The 22,267-nt window shown below is 39.0% G+C and overlaps 1 protein-coding gene across 3 annotated transcripts; it reads right to left on the minus strand.

The window, feature by feature from the left end:
* Positions 1-62: 62 nt before the first annotated feature.
* mov10a (Mov10 RISC complex RNA helicase a) lies at positions 63-22,209 on the minus strand. Of its 3 annotated transcripts, XM_041981375.1 has the most exons (22): positions 21,805-22,209; positions 21,615-21,720; positions 20,681-20,856; positions 12,616-12,857; positions 12,266-12,518; positions 11,893-12,033; positions 11,631-11,793; positions 10,196-10,347; positions 9,935-10,105; positions 9,594-9,741; positions 8,873-9,034; positions 8,527-8,630; positions 8,252-8,349; positions 6,295-6,393; positions 6,046-6,133; positions 5,827-5,944; positions 3,552-3,743; positions 3,377-3,448; positions 3,095-3,220; positions 2,635-2,723; positions 873-985; positions 63-527 (listed from the first exon to the last, which is right to left on the minus strand). In XM_041981375.1, the coding sequence occupies exons 1-22, from the start codon at positions 21,927-21,929 to the stop codon at positions 505-507; spliced, it is 2,961 nt and encodes a 986-aa protein (XP_041837309.1). In that variant the 5' UTR covers positions 21,930-22,209; the 3' UTR covers positions 63-504. The 3 variants fall into 3 exon arrangements, with proteins under 3 accessions (XP_041837309.1, XP_041837310.1, XP_041837311.1); XM_041981376.1 differs by lacking the exons at positions 20,681-20,856; positions 21,615-21,720; positions 21,805-22,209 and adding an exon at positions 19,134-19,221; XM_041981377.1 differs by lacking the exons at positions 20,681-20,856; positions 21,615-21,720; positions 21,805-22,209 and adding an exon at positions 17,799-17,876.
* Between the last annotated feature and the right edge of the window lie 58 nt (positions 22,210-22,267).

A 22,267-nucleotide genomic window follows, 5' to 3' on the forward strand; every position in this document is an offset into this window, starting at 1 on the left:
TTTAAAGATTATGACATGAACTGGTTTTTGCTGCTGTAAAAGGCAATAAATAAAAGATGGTACATATTCAAAAGGTCTAGACTTTATTTTCAGAGGAATAAAAGCAGTTGGAGTAAACAGTGAAAACATTGGTGACAAGTGGTGAAAAATTAATCTGAATTAAAATGTAAAATGCAGAAAAATGTCTAGCTTTGCAGCTGTTTTCATGGTTATTGAATTTAAAGAGTGATATGTAAAGAATCAAAGTGTAAAAGGCAGTAATTAAATAGATTCACTGCTTACCTTTGGCATAGTGACAGAGAACCATTAACTGCACCACAAGTTCTACAAACTATTGTAAGAGTTTTATAAAAAGGATATATGCATTTGATATACTGAGTCACAAATAGGAAAAACTAGAAATACTAGGTCTGGCCACAGCTTTATGTAAGAAAATTTCACATTTTGAGGATGTGGCTGATTGTTCTAAAGGAAGTGCTTGTTCTCCCAAACTGGCTTCACGTGCTACTGGAGGTCATCTGCCTCGCCTACAGGGGACAAAAAAAAAAAAAAAAAAAACAAGTTTTCTCACCAGCAAAAATATTTCTGTTTGCTTAAATAAACATTTTGTTCAAACACTTCACTTCAACTGTGGCTGTTAATGATCCAACCAAACACTTGGTCACAGTCGTACTAAAGTACAAGCCTCAAGCAACTGTTGTAAAAAAAAAAAAAACATGCCCATCCAAGATAACAGATCACCGTCTCAATTTCCCCCAAAGACAGTTAACTTAAAGATGTACTTTTTATATTATAAAAAGAAAATGATTAATGTTAAAAGCTTGAAAAAATATTTCTCAGCTTGTTAAATCTTGATTTAAACTTGTACCAACCTTCAGAATCCAAGATTTTCAGGGAGGCCATTTTTGCCACAAAATCGTCTTCTTTTTCATACTTTAAATCCACCCCAGTATAACCCTGCATTTTCACACAGTAGCTGATGAACCTGAAAAGAGAAATGACAAATAAAGTAAAGATGGAAGAGGTCTGTAGGGGCCCATGTTATGCTAAATTGTGAGTGTGTATCCATTTTACAGATCCAACATAAAATTACTAAACATACTATTTTTTTCATCACAGCACATTAAAAAAAATCATCTCTCAAGATGCAGAGTTAATCTTTTTTTTTTAATATAGTCTTTTATAGTAACAAGTTGTCACTGTTTGGTACAAATCTTGTATCTTTAGAACTGGAAAATAAAAATGAATAAAGAAAAACACCCAATACTGAAACATCAGACAACTTTGTCACACCTTTCCTTCAACTACATTACAAGTGGAGGTTCATACAAGATGCAACCTGGATGGAGTCAGAAGATTTTTCTCACCGTTCTGAGCATCAACTGGATTTCCAAAGTTTAGTGGCATCAGATATTTATTAATTAGACCCAAAAACTGTTGCACTTTGAAAAGTTTAATTTCTAACTTCACCTGTTCATTATGTGTCAGAGCAGAGAAGCTGCAGCATTTTCATAAAACGAGACCATTTTGTTGTCCTTCCCCCTTTTCTCCCTGAAGGGAACAGTATGAATCATCTGCCTCCATCCAACCTTATCCTTGACGTCAGGACTACTCAGCTCCTACAAGGGCCCCGGTCCTGCAGGTTTTCAATGTCTCCCTGCTGCAACACGCCTAACGAGTCATTGTGCAGAACTTCATAGGCTGTTGGATCCATTTAAACTGAGTCAAGTGTGTTGGAGCAGGGAAACATTGAAAACCTGCAAGTCTGTGGCCCGAACGGAGTAGCCCTGCTCTACATCCTTTTCTTACACCAGCTAACTTCATATTCTCTTTCACTAGTTCCACAAACCACCTCTTTGGTCGTCCTCTAGGCCTCTGGCCAAGTAGTTCTAGTACCAACACATTTAATATCCCTTCTCAGTACATGCCCAAAACATCTTAGTCTGGCCTCTGACTGTTTCAGAAACACCTAATATGTGTTGTCTGTCTGATGTGCTCATTCACGATCCCATCCATCCTTGTCACCCCCACCAAAAAAAGAGAGAAAAAAAAATAAAGACAATTTTTGTACTTTTGTTTTCAGTCTTTTCCTCAGGGCCACCAAATTATAAACCGTACACCATAGCTAGTCTCACCTGCGTCTCGTACCTTTCCTTACATTTTTGCTGATGCTCTCATCACAAATCACACACACACACAAAAAAACTTCCACTCTACACTACTTGAACATGTACATCTCTCCACCTCTTTTCCACATTCTTCATTGTTCTGGACAGTTGGTTCTGGCTCTGTAATTTATCTAATGGAGATGAATGACACACAGAATATACTTAATAGTACACTCTGTGGGAGGCCTCTAAAAAGCATTTCATGCATGGAAGTAAGATCCACCCCTATTTGTGTACGCTTCTCTGCTGAACAGAATAAGTTATATGCTGTGTTGGAAGTGATGTATAAGTGTAATTCATTTCAACCCAGTTAAATGAATTTTCCAGTGGAAGAGACCACGGCTCATTCAGACATGCAGCTGACACACTGCATGACACGTGGATTCATGGAAAGGAGGATGCTTCTGAAAATTGCTGATGTACTTTAGTATCTTGACAAAACATCTTTGGCCTAAATTTGACTTACTTCTCCCAGTTTGGATCGGTTTTGAGTGTGACAGGGTTTCCCACGACTATAAGCAGAGACTTGGCTCTTGTCAGGGCAACATTGAACCTCTATAAAAAAAAAAACATACAAGCATACAAAAAGATGTTAATTACTTATTGAATTGTAGAACATACTAAAGATGCACAGAATGTGGCTTTATATTGAATTTTGAATAATAAAGAAGCAGAGCTGCTGTGGGAGGCATGGGAGTTTCACCATCCAGCCTACATGTGTTTTGTGGATGTGAGTCTACAAACTGTGTCCCCTCTGGGATTGTTTGAGCAGTGCTGCAGGGGTGCAGGGTGCCATAAGAGCTGGAGAGTGGCACTGAGGAGAGATGTGTCTGGGTCTCCTGCCTGAAACTACTGCCTCTGTTATCTGCTTATTTCTGGATAAGCAGAAGAAAATGGATGGATCATATATAAAGAATGTCATGGACCTTTCTATTTGATAGGAATCCGATATTGTAGTCTTTGTCCATCTTTACATAGTCGATGCTACTACGGACTGTCGAGACCATGATGATCTTCTTCTCTTGTCCCTGAAACTCCTCCACAGATCCCACCTGATTTAAAGCAGACAAAACATCAGGGGGAGAAGCAGCAGATATATCAGTCATGATATGGTGACACTGCTTTACATAACCTTACCTACTGTGAAAGTGGTAACTCAGTTATATATTTTTTAACAGAGGCAAAATAATTAATTTACAGCAGCTCACCTTGAGATCTTTAAGATTAATCCATTGTTTTAGGGCAGAGACAGACCTCAAAGCCTTCTGGATTTTCTCAACCTATTAGAAAAAGAAGGATGCTGGTGATGCATGATTACAAATATATCCTACAAACCTTCTTTATTTGGCCTTCTAAACACAAATGGACACCACACAGCCTCACTTGTTTCCTGTAAGGGGTGATGATGCCGATGTCCTGAGAAGAGATCTCGGGCAGACCCTCCTTTCCTTGCGTTTCAAAAAGCTGGATGAGGTAGCTGACCAGGACTTCAATCTCAGACACATTGAAGAAAGATGGACTGTTGGCCTCTCTCTGGTCTTTCCCAATCACTCCATGGAAGATCACTGGGAAACCCTGTTGTGGTGGAGAGTCAGCAGTCAGGTACTGTGCTGAACGCTGTATTTACACAGTTTGGTGGTGGGAAGGGTTTGATAAATGATGAGCAAAACAAGCTCTAAATTGGTTAATGTAAGCACTTCTACACTTCATTTTAAAACGTCTATAAAACTTAAGGAAATCTTAAAAATATTTTCAAGTCTCAGAGTTTATGCCAATGTTCTGGTCCGCCATTAGGGGGTGAATTTGTAAGCTGCAATGACGGCATGTCATCATGCTACAGGTATAGCTGCAGCTGCAAAGGTATGTTTTTTTTTTCTTCTTTTTTAAATGCAGCACCTAAGAAATCCAATGTCAACATTTCCTGGACAACCTCAGTTGCTGAGATAAGATGATTATCACTTCTTTTACAGATTCATCACTAATTTTACTTCATCATTCCTCATTTTCAACCAACAAAGAATTGGTTTTGTTTTTATTCATGTCCAAGAACCATTTTACTTATTGTCCAAGAATGAAGTGATGCATTTAGACCACAACACTGGTTTATATAAAATACTGGTTTGAAGACTATCTTTTATAGGACACTTGAGATTGTGATTTGACTTTCACCCTTTTCAGGAGAAAATTTTCAGTGTTTGGAGCAAAATGCCCAAAACAGTGGCATAACCTATTTTGGTGTTGGCACGTAAAGAGGTCAACATGTAATTATCCATAGCTTCAGGACATAATTCACTAAAAAAATAAATAAAAATCAACACTACTCTGCTGTCATGACTGTGACTGTTAGCAACATAACATCGTACATAAGTTATGTACAATGATGGGAATTCTCAGGAAATCTCAGAAATGGAATAAGGAACTAGTGGTTAGATTTTGGAGGTGATCTGGATCACAGCCTGGATCGAGGAATTTTTTTTAAAGGATTCTTCACTATAGGGAGATGGAGATAATTTTGCAATTAGAGCTTCCAACTGAAAAATCATGCCCGCAATCACTGGCAAAAAAAAAAACAAAACAAAAAACATTACAGTCTGCGCTCTCCGAGAGCTTCTAGTTTGGAATAGAGATTAACGCTGTTTGCTTTTCAGTTTTTTTTTTATTTGTGTGTGTTTTTTGTTTTTAATATGGCCATTAATGCATACTGGACTAATGGAAAGTCAATGAACCGTTTGTGGCACACCTTGCACTGGCTTCATATTTAAAGCAATACTTCATAAGTTTCTAATCTTACTACTTTGTGCCTTTGACTTCTTTTGATGGTACATTGACATTTATTATGCACATAACTGGAGCCACCGTTGCCCTGCAGCCTCCTGAGACTAAGAAACTGCACTTCACAACTTTTTGCCGCCTGGCGCATCATGTGACAGCTATGTTAAGCTTTACAGCATCCATGTCACACAACACAACTGGATTTCAACACTCTGGACATTCTGAACGTGCACCATGGCTGATTCGGTAAGGAAACCCAAGAAGACATTAGTCTACATCGGACTGACTTTTACTGGTTGGAGAGAGCTCAGGGAAGAGACAGGATGTAAGACAGATGCTGAATTAGCCGTTTTTAGGGAGCGCTTCAGTGTGAATATCTGCCAAAATTCAGCTGTGCTGCTTTAAGCCCAGGGTTTCTGCAGTTTTAATTATTGAGGCAGATGGATTCTTGTAAGATTCACAAAGAAGAATCCATCTTGCCGGGGTTCAAGCACAACAGGAAACAGTTCAGAACAATCAGTGTCCCGTGATAAAAGGATTTTAAACATGAGGATTTTCTGTATGATAACTGGCTGAAGTTTGCTTGTGATTTCATTATTTGCTCAGTATTACTTTTTTTGTTTGGTTTTCCAAATGTCCGGCCTTTTCCAAACAGCTGCTACAAAGGAGTTCCAACATGGTTAGACAAACCACGTGGTGTGACAGTTTACAGGCAGGCCAAGTTTATTCGTACAGCACAATTCAACCACAGGGTGGTTTCAAAACATTCAAAAATGTTGTAGAAAAGATAATAAAAAAACATAATAAAAAAGAAAAATAAAAACAAATCAGCCCTGCTCGTTTCCTGTAAATCTTTTTTTATAATAAAATACCCCTGCAGCCGCACCTTTTTGGGAAGGCCGTCCCAGTTGCAGTAGGCCTCACGCTCCACCTCGTCAGCAAAAACCTGCAATTCACCCTTATAGAACAACTCATTTGGGATTTTCAGAATCGCACCATGAGACCTAAGTGGAAAGAAAGAAAAAAAATGTTCAGTCATCAAAACCGCAGCCCTATAAATGATAACGACAACAAGCCAAATTGAAATTATAACTGTGAGCCGCACCTGTAGTTTCTCAGTAGTTTCGTGACAAAACGTTTGTCAAAGTCTTGATATAATTCATGTTTCATCAGCCTCTCCAGCAGAGACAGTTCTGGAGGGGGTTTGGGTTACACTGTTAAATCAATCCATCAAACACATGACCCAGTAAAACAAACAACAAAACTGTTAATGATACACATTACAAAAACTACTGCAATAGGAGGCAATGTCTCTAAAACATTACAATTAATCAATACCCTGGTCTGCTCTTACCGAGTCCATACTTCATTGCATAAGGAGATTGAAGAATTGGTCCCAGCTGCTCTGGATCTCCTGCTAGAACCAACTGACTCTTCTCTGCACTGAGCAGACCTGTGAAACAAACCAATCAGTAAGACGGTGCATTAGTTTCACCCATAGACTGTATATAAAAGATGGACGGATCCTCCGTGACGTCACCCGTAGGTTTCTGAAGAGCAAAAATGAAGCTTATTGGGCGGTTCCCATCATCGTCACCTTGGCAGCGTCACGCCTGCCGTCGCTCCCGGAAAATACAAAAATGGGCAAAGTGGTGGAGCTGAGAAGGGGGCTGTGAGCGTGGGGGTGGATGATTGACACCTATCAAACTCCGAGCTGCCTGTAGCTAAGAGCCAACTGAGCCAACTCGGCTCTAACGTGAGCTAACCGGTTAAAGAAGGTAGGTGGGCTAAAGCTAAAGCGCACTGTTAGCCGGGTAAAAACCGCGTTTGTGCTACTCTCTCCATTCTTGCCGCGGATATTGGATACCTGTCAATCAAAAAGACACGCCCCTTCCAAGATTAAATAACATCCAAACGGATGAGTTAGAAAAAATTCACCCCCCTCACAGTTGTCATGAAGGTGAACTTCACCCATTAAACCTAAAATGGATTTTTGTACCAGGCTTTAAACATGTTTATTTCTGCTGTGAAGTTGCTGTTTTTAACATGGGAATCTATGGGGATTGACTCTGTTTTGGAGCCAGCTCCTAGCGGTGAACTGCAATTTTTTGCACTTCCGCATAGGCTTCACATTTCACCGCCGGAGGTTTCCGCTTGCTTTCACCACTTGTGGAGCACTTTTTTTTTAACCGTTAAAAACAAGAGAAAACACTAGCAATGTAATGTTTAACCTTACCATTTTCACCATTTCATTTTACTTATTTTTATATGACCAACACTTTTGCAGCCCATGCTCAGGTCTTCAAATCTTTGGAAAATGTCAGACCCACAACTGCTTAGAAAAATTCTGCCCTTCATGCTTCTTCCTCTGAACCAGACCATGTTTATCACCAAAAATCACCATCTGAAATCTCAAGCTGGTTCAGTACAATGGGGGTGAAGAAATCTTTTTTTCCCCAGCCCTTCATGCCTTCCTGTCTCTATATGAAAAGAATTAAATCTTTGTGGCAATGGAAGATATTTAAAATCAAACTCTCTCAAACTAAAATCACATTTAAAAATCTTGTTTGAGACATTATTAAATACAATTGTGAATAATGATGCAAAGATAAATCCTTCAAATTTATCAGAAATACACCCAAGTGTACTTAGATGTTGTAGACACAACATGCTATGGACTTTTAAAAACAATAATTTTGAACAATGTAATTACTTTGGGATGCTTTCTTCAAAAACCACAGATCCTTGCTGCTAAGGCCCTGTTTACACAACGTTTCAATGGAAAACGCAAATATGAAAATTATGTCTGTGCAGGCGACAATGCAAAGGACCAGAAACTATACAGTGCGTATGCCAGGCCTCTAGTGTGCAGTGAAACCCAGGTGTGTACAGCATCCTCATAAGACTGCAAAACACAACACAAGTGTTACGTGTCAAACGCTAGTTATCTGGAGCATAAACTCTACCAGATACAGGTTTTGCTCCAACAGACCAAATAAATTAAAAAAGATGTAGCAGCACAAACATCTGCACAGACACGAAGGTCCATCATTATTGTGCTTTTTGCAGGTTAAGCAGGGTCTGAGTGCACAAGTGCAGGATGACGTGAAAGACGTCATCGCTGCCAAAAGATTCCACTCGCCTTGCGCTGTGAGAAAATTTCCCTCTGGAGGCCATAGTCAAATCTTTGTAGTTTTATCTACTCAAAACGATGTTACTGTGTAAACAAGGGGCTGGAACACAACATAACTTTTGCGTTTTACTGTCTTAGCATTTCGGTGTAAACAGGGCCTAAAATGTTTAGAATTTACCTGCAACTGCAATAACACACTCCGGCTCTCCAGCTTGACCTGCTTCATCCACAAACACATGTGAGAAATGGCCAACTGGGATCCCTCCGGTCACAAGTCTAAAGTAAAGAAACATACAGATGCATTTTAACGACAGGAACACTGCATACAGGTAGTACAAACAACACAGTAAGCTTGGCTCATGACTCAAAGAATGTGCCCAAATATCAAACAGACCCTAATATTGTGTATATAGTGTAGAAAAGATACTGTCTATGCAATAATTCAGGTCTTACCGGCCAGCTGTGAACAAAGTCGTAACTATAACTTTGTATTTCATCAGAATTTCTTTTTCAGGAAACACAAAAAAGCCCTGTTTGTCATCCCAGTTAGAGTATTTCTGAAAGACAGAAAAGTGTGTAGTAATGTTTGGATTAATAGCTCAACACCACAATTCCTTAAAATAAAACAGTTTAGCTCATGGGTTATAATTATGATCATGAAGAATTTGGTTAAGCTGTGGGACTACCTATTGAAAGAAAACACCTACCAAGCTGTGAATTGTAAAACAGTAACTAATTTCTAGAGTACCTGTGTCTAAACTTTGATTTATACCTGCTCGCACTAAATTGTGATGCTCACCAGCAATATACCAGGGATGCTGCTCGGGTTTCGGCTGATGGCGTACATGCGGTAAACCTCATTCGAGTTCATGTGAGGCACCAGTCTCTCACAGAGTGTGTCACATGCACTGTTTGAAGGTGCACAGGCCAGGATACGGGCTGACTGATTGGCCCTGATGACCTGAAAATATAAGAAATTTAATAATCAATTAGTCATGTTATTAAGGTGAAAACTATAATATTCAGTAATAAAGACATTATCGGTTCTAAAAATGATCGATTTATTTGTAAACACCTGATGTGGTTTAAAATCAGAACGCACGATGACATTTTTTCTGCTCATTTTGGAAAATTACTGATGATACGACTAATAAATGCACATATAATCCACCAACATAGAGGGTGGAAACACCTTGAGTTGTTTTTTTTTTGTTTTCTTTGACTTTTCAGAGTTCCATTAAAAGCAATAAAATAAATACTCAAAGTTGATCTGATTGTCAGGTTGTTCAAACATCTATATTACCCACAGCATATTAAAACCAGACATCTTTTTTTTTTTATTATTGTTCAGTCAATGAAACATCAAATGTCTTAATTTGTTTATTCAGCTAATTTTTTTTTAACTAATCAATAAAACTCGGGTCCACATGGTGTACACACCTATTGCATTTTGAGAGAAGCTGACCAACTGAGTTGATGACCATACTGTATGTTCAAGTTAATAAAAACCTACTTAATACCTGTTCAATAGCTTCTACCAAAGTGATTGTCTTTCCAGTACCAGGAGGCCCAAACACAATATAAGGAGCAGGCTTTGATGACCCGCCTACGATGTACCGGACTGCATCACGCTGCTCCAGGTTCTCTTCCAGCTTACTGTTGAGCATCCTGGAGAGGTGAAGCAAGGATGGATTTTAACACCTTTCACAGCCTTGCACAGAGTTGAGTGAAGCAAAACCTACAAACTGGGTTTGGAAAAGCCAACTCTGTATCCAAATCTAAAGCAAACTTCTCTATATAAACATGTTGACATTCAGTTCTCTGGGGTGGTCAACTTTCCGTGTTTGTACTGGATGCAAACCTAAGCTCAGGCAAAGGAACATCAGGCACCGCTGCACCGGATGGAAACAGAACCTCCCCAAGCTGATGCTCCACTGCCAGATCCACGGCACGATGCTGTAGCTTCAAAGTCAACCTGTTGATTGTAAACTCCATGTTGAATCTCATGTTGTTTAGAAAAGTCTCCAAAAACCTAAAATAAATAAGCAGTAGTTAAAATGCCAGTCAGGTTCTGAGGTATTGAGAGTTGTCCATGATTAAGTGTCTTTAATCCAGCTCTTACTTTCTAGAGAAGCCCAGCTTGACACTGTCCAGCTCTACTTTGTGGACATATCCAGTGTACACCGTGATTGGTGAACTTTGCTCCCCAGATCTAGTCACCCTGAGACAATCTCCTCGAAGAACAGACGGACGATTTTCAGCAACACCAGGAACCTGTTAATGACACTGATGTAGTTTCCATCTTTGCAAGTCATTCCCATTCTTTGGATACACTTTTGATTTAATCCTTTTGTCACCACTCTTTTTATAATAACAGAAAACAAAATATAGGAGAGTAACTTTAAATAAGGCTACTTCAAACTAAACCCTAGCCAATATGACTTGTATTACTATTAGAAAACCACTGGCTATTGCTATATATGTGATATTGTAAGGACTCAAGATCTTTGCTTTACAAGATCAGCAAATCTCATCTGCCAAAGTTGTCACAATGCATCCTGGGTAGTTTTGATGTACAATTTCTAGAAGCCAGAATGGCTCTGGTCTCTGAGTGCTACAGTAGGATAAATAGCACTTTCATTCGGCCTTATTAATTTAAACCAGAGTACAGCAAAGGTGGTGAAGACTGATGATATTACTTGAAATGTGCATCAGAATGATGTAGGGAGGAGACAAGAGAGCAGACTGATGTCTGTACTGCAGGCTGTTGTCATCAGCTGTTCAATGTGAACATAATTTAGCACATGAAGGTAGTGAACATAGTGATGGAGCTGTTTGCCTAAATTAAAAAATGTTTCTTTGTGATTAGCTGCATTTGATCTCTGTTATAATTTTCAAGGTTTGAATGGCAGTGATCAGCGTTAAACCTCACAACATGCGCCACCACTGAAGGTTCTGTGTCAAAAGCCCTCAGTCAGTGTTTGTGGAAAAGTACATTTTTAACTCTCAGGTTTACTAGAAGTCAGAATGATGGGCATCACTGTGGTAAATGGCTGAGAGCTGCTACTTGTCTTGTACTGACAGCAGAGCTCACTTACCAACCTACCAATGATAATTAGGAATTAAGTTGAACATAACATCAGTGTACTGTTACAGTCCCCTCCCAGACTAAATGACATCTGTGAGCTCTCCAATTCCAGTTAGTTGATAAAAACATCAAACGGATCAAAAAAAGATGTTGTGAGATTAATTCTTTCAGAAAGATGTGAAGACCTGATTTACCTTCCTGGTAGCTTTTTAACTAAAAAGCTGCAAACTTTTAACACAGTACAGCTGACCAAAGTTTAACAGACTGTCTCCCTGTCTATACCAAAAATGTATCATTTTGCTGTTTATGCAGGAAGACAAAATTAGAGAAAAATGACTTGCAACATAAAAAAAGATAGAAGTCAACTAGCAAGAAGCAGAGACATTCATGCTGCAGAGATCAAAACTGATCCAGCTAAAAACAAAAAAGCAGGAGGAAAAATGAGGGCATTGTTTTAAGATCTCTTTACTTTGAGTACGATGAGTTTTCTGTCGTCGTGGTCTTGAATCATGGTTTGATTGTGGAGGTCATACTTTCTGATGCCCACTTCCATCTGTATCTCTTCCAAGTATAGGAGGAGGTGGAACCGACAGGAGTAGTCCTTCATGCTTAAGGAAGAGTTGAGGATTTTCCTGGACGTACAGCACAGACGCAAAAAGGAGCTCAATTCCATAAAATGCTTTTCTGGTAACAGGAATGGTTAACTGAAACAAATTGGGCCAATTTCTCACTTCACTGATGAAAGTTTCTGCCTGGCAGCTGGAGAGAGGTGCTCAGAGTCTTCCATCCCTTGTTTGGCTAGTTCCTTCAGGTATTGAGGGTAGCTGTATTCTTTTAATTTTACTGCTACTGGCATGCGTTGGCCAGCAGAACTGAGAAGAACATAGTACACCGTATGAGTGTAATAAGCATGAATAAAAGAATTGATTGACTTCTGATTTGGGTCCTTTTGTTGATCTCACACTCAAATGAGGAAAAACAGCTTCAACTCGCTCCAACATTACTTTTACTGAAGAGCTTTCCATTTGGAGATGGTAAGAGTACAACAAAACAGAGGCATTGACACATCACTAATGTGTATTTATTGTTATTTATTGAACTTACCCCCCCTCAGGTGGTATTCCCTCCTCAACTACATTAGCAGCTTTATAAGCAGGCACCTGGACTCGATTATAGGGAGCTATAGGCCTCAGCTCCTCAGCCAGCTGGGTCTGTACTGTAGCTTCAATCTCCCTGAAAATCTGGAAGGGCACAGACTTTGGCAAATCGAGCTCTGCTTGGAACTCAAAGTACATTTTAACAGGGTAGTATCCAGTGTGTTTAAGTGTCATCCTAACAGTGATGTCATAGCTCTCTCCTGTGGAAAGCAGAATTCATGGCCATTAACAATCAACTCAGTATACCGTTATCGTTAAAAATAAATAAATAAATAAATTGTGTGTTTGCTGTCTCACCAGGACAGAGAAACAGCGGACTGGCTTTGGTCACTCTCCTCTCGTCCACCAGGGTGAAACAGCGAATCCTGCTCAGAGCACCGTAGCTGTTGAAGTTGATGCTGTCTGAGCTGTTGTTTAAAATGTGGAAATAGACTGTGGTTGGTTCCTCTCCATGAAACACATTTAACTGAATCTTTCCATCGATCGCCGGAGGGACTGAGGTGATTTCAATGCCCCGTTTATCAGATGCCATCTCGTTCCTATGAGAGATAGACACGATCAGACTGTTTATCATGCACTTCAATTTTAATCCGACTTGATGTCAGAAACTCTCAGTAAGTACACAGTAACACGGGAATTCATCTGTTTTTAAATGAGTGATGTCCTTAAGGTCTGTTTCTACTTATAAAATCTTATTTAAAACAAAATCTTCCAATAAACACTGTTTTTTAGTATTCAGTTAACAAAAAAGCCTTAGACTGGGCCAGAATTTCATGGTAAAAAAAAAACTAAATAAAACAAACAAAAAAAAAAACAAAGTTTAATTAAATAAATACTTAAATTCAGGAAGTCATTGCAGTCAAAAACTGCACTGGAGACCAAGTTAAAAGAATTATTGAAATGCTCCTGATATCTTAGCCATTAGTTGTGTCTTCTATTGTGGTATAGCATATAGCACTTTGGCCAAAGGCAGATGTTTTTAAATGTGCTCTATAAATAAACTTGAACTTATTTTCAGCCAAGACAATAATAAGACAATGGGTCCTTTCTGGAGAGAGACTAAGAAAAAAACACAAAAACATGTTCTTTGTAAATTTATATCATATTCCAGAGATGGAGACTCAGTCCCATCAGAGGGGGACTTGGTTGCATTTCCAGTAACCTAAGACTCGCCTTGGACACGATTTGAGACTTGTGAACAATCTTTTTTTCATGATCTTCTCTCTGTCCAATCTCCTGTCTGTCATTTGCTGTCATTCCCCCAGACGTAACACAGACGTAAAGTCACACAGACGTGTCCGCAGTGCACGTACGCAATCAAAACACTGACCGCACCGGTGAACGCAGCTGTTGCTGCAGCTCCGTGCTGTAGAAAAATTAATTACCAAGAGTCTGGAATGAGCAAAATATAACAAAATTCATTAAAGGAAAATGAACAAAGAAAAATTACTTGCAAGTGAGAGTAGTCGTCTGAATCGCAGGAAGTCAAAAGAAGACTCTGCTGGACCAGGAACAGGACAAAAGTTTTATACCTTTTTGTTGACAACTGGAGGTAATCCTGACCTGATAAGTCCAGGACAGAGTGCAGACCTTCCTTCCTCAGAATCTGGAGTTGGGTGCATAAATCTGTAGGTTGGTGCCATAAATAACCTGTGTTATCTTTAAGGAGTTAAGCTATGTCCCAGATCTGCGTCTGCACAAGTACCAGCCTGTACCCACTATCAGAGTTGTGAGGAGATGGGGTCTCGCTGTCCTTTCAGTGAACTTAGAAGACAAAATCAGATCAGAACTTACTGCATGAACAAATGGATAACTGATAATATTTTGAAAAAGTGTAATATAGGAACAATTAGTGTGAATATAATAAATAAATGAATAAAGGAATGAATTAAAAACAGAAATGATTACAAGTATGATAATATATAAAAAGCACAATAAGTTAAATTTCTTCCACAACCGTCGCAACTTCTGGGTCTTTAAAAACTTAACAAAAAGCGACCAGTATAAAAGCAGCTAACTGCAACATTTGTGGTATAAAAATCCAGGACGCTGGATCCACCACATCCACCTTAAAACACACCTGGAGAGGTTAGTCATTGTAATATGAAAACTAAGGTTAGCAACAACAGAGCCACAGCAGTGTGAACCTTAGCTTGTTACTATTGTTGTACCATCATACTGACCCCACTGAAAACTGTCATTTACTGAACAGTTTCCATAAACTGCTGACTTTGCCATGATTACCTTAAACTAGGATCAGATCCCATCTTCTCAGCAGACCAGACGGCAGGTGTTGCATGGCAGATTACTCACTACAACTGAAAGTGACTTGCGACTTGACTTGGACTTGCAAAAAAGGACTTGTGAACATCTGTTATGTTCACACATTCAGCTGAGTGTAATGTATGTGTAGATTTTTACAATATTGTTTCACTTCATAATTATAGTGAACATGTGCTCTCCATCATTAATGAACCAAGGTACTGCTGTAAAGAGGGGCAAGTAAAGAAAAGGAGGCATACTGAGTAGAATAGAAGTGAGCGCTTGTCTAATGTTTCCAATCAGATTATCAGTCAGTGCAGAATAGTGATGTGTGATACCACAGATTCTCTTTGTGATACTATACCAAGTAAAATTCAAGCCAGTATCGTCTGATACAGATACTTTGTACAAAAACTTAGTGTTTGGAAAATCATTACAATAGGCTACACAAAGAATTAATAGTTACATTTCTATATAATACTTGGTAACTCAAACTGAAATTACCCAGAGCGCATAAAAAAGCACATTTTATATTTGTTAACACCTACATGTTAAAATATCCAGTTAATGTTATCTAAAATACTTTCCAGCCATATTTTCATCTTTTTAAAACCCATACAAATGCTGTTTTTTCTGAGTATTAAATGCCACCCAGCCTCAGCAACCACCTTACCTGCCTTAATCTAGGCCTGTAGAATTGATGTGAGCTGATCCCAGGGACTTGCATCTCTAACACACATAAGTTTTTTTTTTTTTTTTAATCTGATGAGACGTTTTTATCTGTTTGAGATCTTACACATGAAGATACAAAAAAATCTGACATTTAACAGTCCGTTAATCTCATCACAGAACAACACACACATAATGACGCTGTCCCGCAACCGACCTAGAATCTAGTCTCCAAGCCGGAAATCTCATGTGACCAAACGTGATCTAACAAAAAAACAAAGAAGCAGCATGGCAACAACCGGAAAACACAACACCCAGCACGGAAGAGGATACAAGAGGAGGGAATGATGGTGGTTTTGGGACTGTTGTTAACAGAAAAAGCCAGAACTGAAAATAATAACAGACCGGAGACGGCGTGAACACAGACTTTCTATCCCCCAATCCCAAACCGAAAACTTGAGCACTCGCCCTGAGCCCCTGATGACTAAATGACATCACCTGCGTGAGGAGTCGAGGGTGACAGGCCACAAGGGCTCGGAATGCTTTAAATAGGATTGGGACAGCACTTTGAGACCTGCACTGCAAGGAGAGAGACGCCATACACACATATATATATATATATATATATGTATGTATGTGTATATATGTGTGTATATATATATATATATATATATATATATATATATATATATATATATATATGTATGTATGTGTATATATGTGTGTATATATATATATATATATATATATATATATATATATATATATATGTGTGTATATATATATATATATATATATATATGTATGTGTATATATGTGTGTATATATATATATATATATATATATATATATATATATATATATATATAGTAGAGGTCAGGAAGCTCCTGTAAACGCCGCCGTGGGGAAATTAAACGGCGAAAAATATAACGACCCAGCGCCACAATACTGAAGAACATGTTTCACACGTCGGCTTCTCTCGGTAAACTCCGTGTTTCACGTGACATCGCAGTGATTTATGGGTAATTCCTTAGCGAAAGTTGGCATCGATGCTGACTTATGGAAAGGGGGCAGAAAGGGCTCAAAAATGTCCGCCATCATCCCTTGATCACTCACACAATTCCAATTGGAATACCACTGAACCCTCGAGCCCCTCGCGGGAGCGCGCCCGTGAGTGCAGGAGTGCTCAAGTGTTCCATTTGGGATTCGACCTATCTTTCCTTATCCCCCAGTCAGCTCGCCCTCTGATTGGCTACATTCTGTTCCACGTCACCATTCAGTCACAACTCAGGGGTCATCGGCTTTCCAAACACACGTCAAGAGTTTTGGTCGTAAATATTGGATATGCTTAATACTTCCGATTGTCGGCCACAACCCATTTTGGAGCCGATTTTCGAGACAAATTCTCTTGTAACAACCCTTCAGACCAAATGATCATTTTATTGGAAAATCTTATTAGACTCAAGGTAATCGGGCGTTTGTTGTCCTTGGTCGGGAAGGGGCAAAATCGGAACAAAAACAGTCCAATAATCTTTATGTGTGTACCGGGCCTAAGCTGGAGTCATACAGCTAGTTATTGCAGCATTTACTTATTTCATAACCATATTTAATACTCTGCATAACTAAACAGGATTATTTAGTCTTAAGAATGAGGTAGACTTCATTTGAACATAAACACAAAAACCTGAACCCTAGCAGACAGATGAAAATCCCTTTCCCAAAATTCAGCATCAGTCATACACAGCTTCATATTTTCTCCCTCTATGCCTAAATTGTTATTTGTCCCTGAAAGTACCTGAAAGTACCTGCCACGTCAAAGGATTCCCAAAAGTACCATCCGTCTCGCCCTTGCAGCACATGTCCCTCTTCTCTTCCTCATCACACTGTACCTAATCTCACATGACTAGTGCAGGAAAAAGAAAAAGTAGTTCATACCAACTTGGTATAATTAATACTGTAATTACTCTCCACTTAATTACAGTTTGTGATTAACTATATATTTACCCTAAATTACTAAAAATATTAGTATGTTCTACCACGAAAATCTATTCTCAAACATAAAAGCTGTTCTCTTGACAGAACCAGTCACCATAGGCTCTTTAATCACACAAGGGCTCATGTTTTATCAGATTCTATTCAGTCATCAAAATAGGATAACATCCATGTACAGAGGAAAAAAAAACTAAAACATTAAAATAAGTTTAAACCAGTTTGGTTCACACACTTTTAAAAAGTTGGTTTAAATATTAAATAACTCTTAGGATCGGTGTGTTAAGTTTCACATCGCTGGCCTAAAGTCATTCAAGGTGAAAATCTAAGAATATTGCAACTGGCTGGCTGCTCAATGAAAGCGACACAAAAAAGCTGCAAACAAGGCCAAGCAGCACAATGACGGCCTTGTGTACAGATGACAATCGCTGCACCGACCAGTGAATAGAGAATATTCACACATGACTCCGAGGCTGTATGTCAGCAGAAGAATAATAAAGTAGCGTTTGCAATGACCTGCTCACCTTTTTTTAGAAATACAAAAATTCTGAATTAATTACCCGTTATCTGCTTGCAGTCTATGTTTGAGGAGAAAAGGAAGTACCTTGTGATGCAAAACGAAAGAGCTTCAAACTGAGAACCCTGCTTAAACTGCTGCAAAACCACTAAAATCTGAGGCGTGGTCACTTCCTGTTGTTCATCCCATCAGTGCCTTAAATAATTATTAGTACCAACTGTCTCTGAGATGCAGATGAGGCAAATGTAAGTATTTGAGAATAAAATTCTGCAGCCTAGTGTTTTCATTATGGTGAGTGAGTGTGTGAACTTGGTTTGCGGTTTGTGCTGGTATCTAAAATGCTAAAAACTTGCTCAAGAGTTTTTGATTACTATCTGTATTCAATTTATACTTTAGCTTGAAGCAGTGGGGCAGATGAAAGTTAAAACACATCTTGAGAAAGACAGGTAAGGGGTGGGGCTACAGAGTTGTTAACAAGTTACATGTATAGGCAAAGAAAAACACTACTAGCTTTTTATTAACACTTTGGGAACTTGTGGCATCTTTTTAAAAGACTATACTTTCTAAAATATTGTCCACATTTACATATTTCTCCTCAAGTGTTGCTTTAGCAAGACGCTAAAAGAATGACTGTCCTGCTGGAAAGTGAACCTCTGTCCCAGTCTCAAATCTCTGGAAGATCTAAACAGGTTTGCCTCAAGAAGTTTCCCATGTTTAGCACCAGACCCTGCCATTGACAGACCTCGCCCACTGTCCTGATGCTGCCATCACCATGCTTCACTCTGGTGTTCTTGCGATGATGAGATGTGTTGGGTTTTCAATTTGTGAAGATGGATTTAAAGATGCACGCCGTAATTTTCTACCTTAAAACCCTGCATTTCTGACTTGTTTGATGGCACAGTGACATCTAATATGTGCATTTCTGAAACCGTTGCCGTCCGGCAGAAACTACACCATACAACTTTTTCTTCTGGGACGCTGCATGACGTAGCCAAGTTTCCCTTTACATACCGCATCACACATTAGTAAGTGCATAAAGACACCGGCTATTTTGAACATGCACTGTGGCTGACTCAGCAAAGAAATGCAAGAAGACATATCAGAGGAAGAGAGGAAAAGAAAGCGAGGGACAGAGCAAGAGAAAAGACAAGAGGTAAGATAAGACTGTATTTTACTGGTTGGAGAGAGCTCGCAGTACAGGTAGGACACAAGATGGATGCTGAATGGATGCTGTTGATAGGGGGCACCTCACTGAGAAAATCTTTAAAAGTTCATTATTGGGTCTTTAATGGTGCTCTGTAAGACTGTCATAGTTTCTGTTTTTTTTTTTTTTTAAACCCAACCCTGATTTGCACTACTCCACAGCTTTGTCCCTCACCTGTGTGGGGAGATCCTTTGGGGAGATTCTTGATGTTACCTGCTTTTGGTGCCTCTTGCTTGATGGTGCTGCAGACTGAGTCTTTTAGAACAGGCGCATGTATACTGAGATCATGTGACAGATTGCACACAGGTGGACCTTATTTAATTAATTATGTGACTTCTGGATGATAACGGGTCGCATTAAATCTTATTTGAGGGCACAAAATGAAATTAAATTTCATTTCATGCATGTGTGTACGAGCACTCATTTAAAAATAAAAAAATATTAAAAAAAACAAAAAGTACATGAATTGTTTGTGCATAAATACATGTAAGCACAAAAATATGCATGCACTTTTTTATATTACTTTTCTATTTTTTTACTTTTCACTTCATCAATTTTTACTATTTTACATATTCCCATTAATAACTTTTTAAAAAATTCTAAATTGTAACACAAAAACTTAAACATTGTATTCCTCCTTTAAAGATGACAAGTTGCATATATCCCCGTCCCCTTACACTACTTTTAAATCACACACTGCCTTTTCAGCAATAGTCAGCACTACCAGTTCAAGTTTATTTGTAAAGCACATCTACGACTTGTGCATCAAGTGCTGCACAAAAGTAATCGAAAATTAAAAACGACCAAACAATGGGAGCATTAAGACAAATCTGAACAATAATACAAACAAAACCATTTAAAGACAGGGAGAAGGTCAAGCTTGACTATATTTAAAGGCTAGTGCAAAGAAGTGTGTTTTGAACAAGGCCTTAAAACCAGGAAGTGACTGAGCAGAACCAAGAAAAGACCCAACAGTTGATCTACTTGTATCAGCTCCAGGTGCAACCAGCCTTGCCACATATGTTTCTTTTGCACCCCCATACTTCCTGTTGTTAGATGCGGTCTAGTCATGCAAAACTTTCCAGCGCTCTGAAAATGATGAACATGCATTTACCACCTTGGGCTCAATAACTGTGACTACCTTTGTGTGAGAGTTGGTCAGTTTCTCCCACCCCCCCACTGTCAAGTGGTTCATGGTAAAGTAGGGAGAGTCCTTGTATTGGTCAACCTCTGCAGTCAAATGTAGAGTTTAATCATTGTTAAACGTCTATATTGTTTGGCTTTTCTGTATATGTGTGTGTGTGTGTGTACTGCTTTGTAATTTGAATCTAAATCTTTAAATACTCTCAAATTAAATTTGACAGGTGACCAGCAACACATTATCCAGAAATCTAATAAAATAACGTGTGTTTGCATGTCAGTGTCTGGTGAATAATGGCTGAGACTAAACATAACCTTGGACTTATTGTTAGGAATGTTCCCAGGATACATCCTGAGACATAAACAAGTCAGTACTTTCTGATGGACAAACTATTAAATGAAGCCTGTTCCTCATTAACATTTAAGTTTGTCATTACTTCTGAGCCAGTTTCTATATATATGCTGATAGAATACTGTGCATCTTCAAGAAGCAAATACAGACCTTATAAAGTCTTACAGGAATAAACTTAATGCTACAATACAGAAACGCTGGACAACAGTGAAACATCTTTTAAACATACCTGTTGTTCTTCATCTTGTTGAGGACATCTGTGGCCAGTTTCTTCTTAGGGGTCAACACAGATGCTTGTATGTCTGTGGGGGGAGCATGTGGGTCTGCTGTGTCCACAGATCCAGAACTGAGGCTTTGTGGCTGGGAGACCCATCGCCTCCTCCACTGATCAGAGTATATTTGAACCTGAAGGGGGAAAAATAATGTCATGATGCTGCTGTAGGACAACTTGTCAATTTTTGTTCAATCATATCAGAGCTAAATGTAGTCTTCTTTTACTTTTTAGCTGCTCAGTTTGGGGTTGCAACAGCACATCATCTACCTCCACCAACCCCTATCATTAGCATCCTCTTCTCTTAAGAGTAAGAAGACAAAATTGATGCTCTAGAGACAGAAATGTGCAAGCAAGCAGGGTGCATTTATTCAGCCAACATCCCAAAACAGGCAGACAAAAGCACTTTCTGGGGTCTTCACCTTTTTAATACCTGGGGCTCCTCCCCACCTCTGCCCAAGTCCAGTATTTTCTTTAAGGGAATTTCCTGTCATACGCCATTTAAAAATCAAAATTATAATCTATTAGTATCTGGCTGCTTTTTTTCCTAACTTGAGGGTTGGTATCCACCCCCCTTAGGAATAGGCCTGGTTTGGAATTTTTCCATTTCCCTCCTAAGTACTGTCTTGGATCAGTACCTTGAAGATTTATCCAGGCCATATAAAAAGCTGAAAGGCATACTGCACCCTGCTTTACTCTTCTTGTATCCTTATAACCTAGTCACCGTACACAGTGATGATGATTATACAAAGGGTAATTCATAACTAACATCACAAATGATAATGTCTCTAGGGTCTCCATCATTGCATCCTCTATTCCATTTTTATGTCAGCAAAAAAACACAAAACTTGTCACAAAAACAGCCAGTCATGGCCCAGAGATCACATCTTACCTGGCGCCTAACTCTTATGAAGATTTTTCCATTTCTTATGTAGACTTTGTTGAATTTCAAAAGAGCATAGACAACATTGGAAAAGTTGGGATGTTTTGTTCCTTCTCTGTGAACGCAAACACAAGACATTTATCACATACTGAGCCAACTAAGTCCAGTCAAACTAAAACAGACGGTTTCTGAAGCCTACCTGTCCTTAAACTCGGTGTTGTAGATGCTTCGAAGCTCACTTTTGCTGTTGTTAGAGTTTATTCTGTTTCCGAGAAATGTAATGAAGTCCAGTCCGGATGCCAGTGACTCTAGTAGCCTCGGCATGTCGATGTGTTTTTCAGGCCGAGGTTAGTGACTGTCGCTCGTCAGGCTGATAATGATTAAGTTCATGTGCTATGCTAGCAGTTCCCTAAAGTCTCACTGGGGCTGCTTGATATTCCCGTGAACTTTCATTGAGTTTTCACGTGCTGCGTGTTCTTTAAGTCTTACACGCGTATTGACAGTGCTGAGGTTAATAATATTTGTCTTTCGTTTTCTAGTCCTAAACATCAGCCAGAATATTTATAGATCTACTATTTGCGTGATGAGCGCAACCTTGAGGTAAAGGACGCTCACTAATGGTCCCTGTCAGGGACCGTCTGCAAGCTCTACATGCAAGGAGA

This window comes from Melanotaenia boesemani, chromosome 3 (genome assembly GCF_017639745.1).
Source record: "Melanotaenia boesemani isolate fMelBoe1 chromosome 3, fMelBoe1.pri, whole genome shotgun sequence".
Lineage (NCBI taxonomy): Eukaryota > Metazoa > Chordata > Actinopteri > Atheriniformes > Melanotaeniidae > Melanotaenia > Melanotaenia boesemani.

What these genes read in the sequence shown, in the direction of transcription:
- mov10a (XM_041981375.1), bottom strand. Translation starts at nt 21,929, where the DNA reads ATGCCGAGGCTACTAGAGTCACTGGCATCCGGACTGGACTTCATTACA. An exon ending in AAGCTGGGCTTCTCTAGAAA is followed by an intron (nt 10,106 to 10,195) that starts GTAAGAGCTGGA and finishes TATTTATTTTAG; the next exon opens with GTTTTTGGAGACTTTTCTAA. An exon ending in TTAATCTTAAAGATCTCAAG is followed by an intron (nt 3,221 to 3,376) that starts GTGAGCTGCTGT and finishes GCTTTAAATCAG; the next exon opens with GTGGGATCTGTGGAGGAGTT.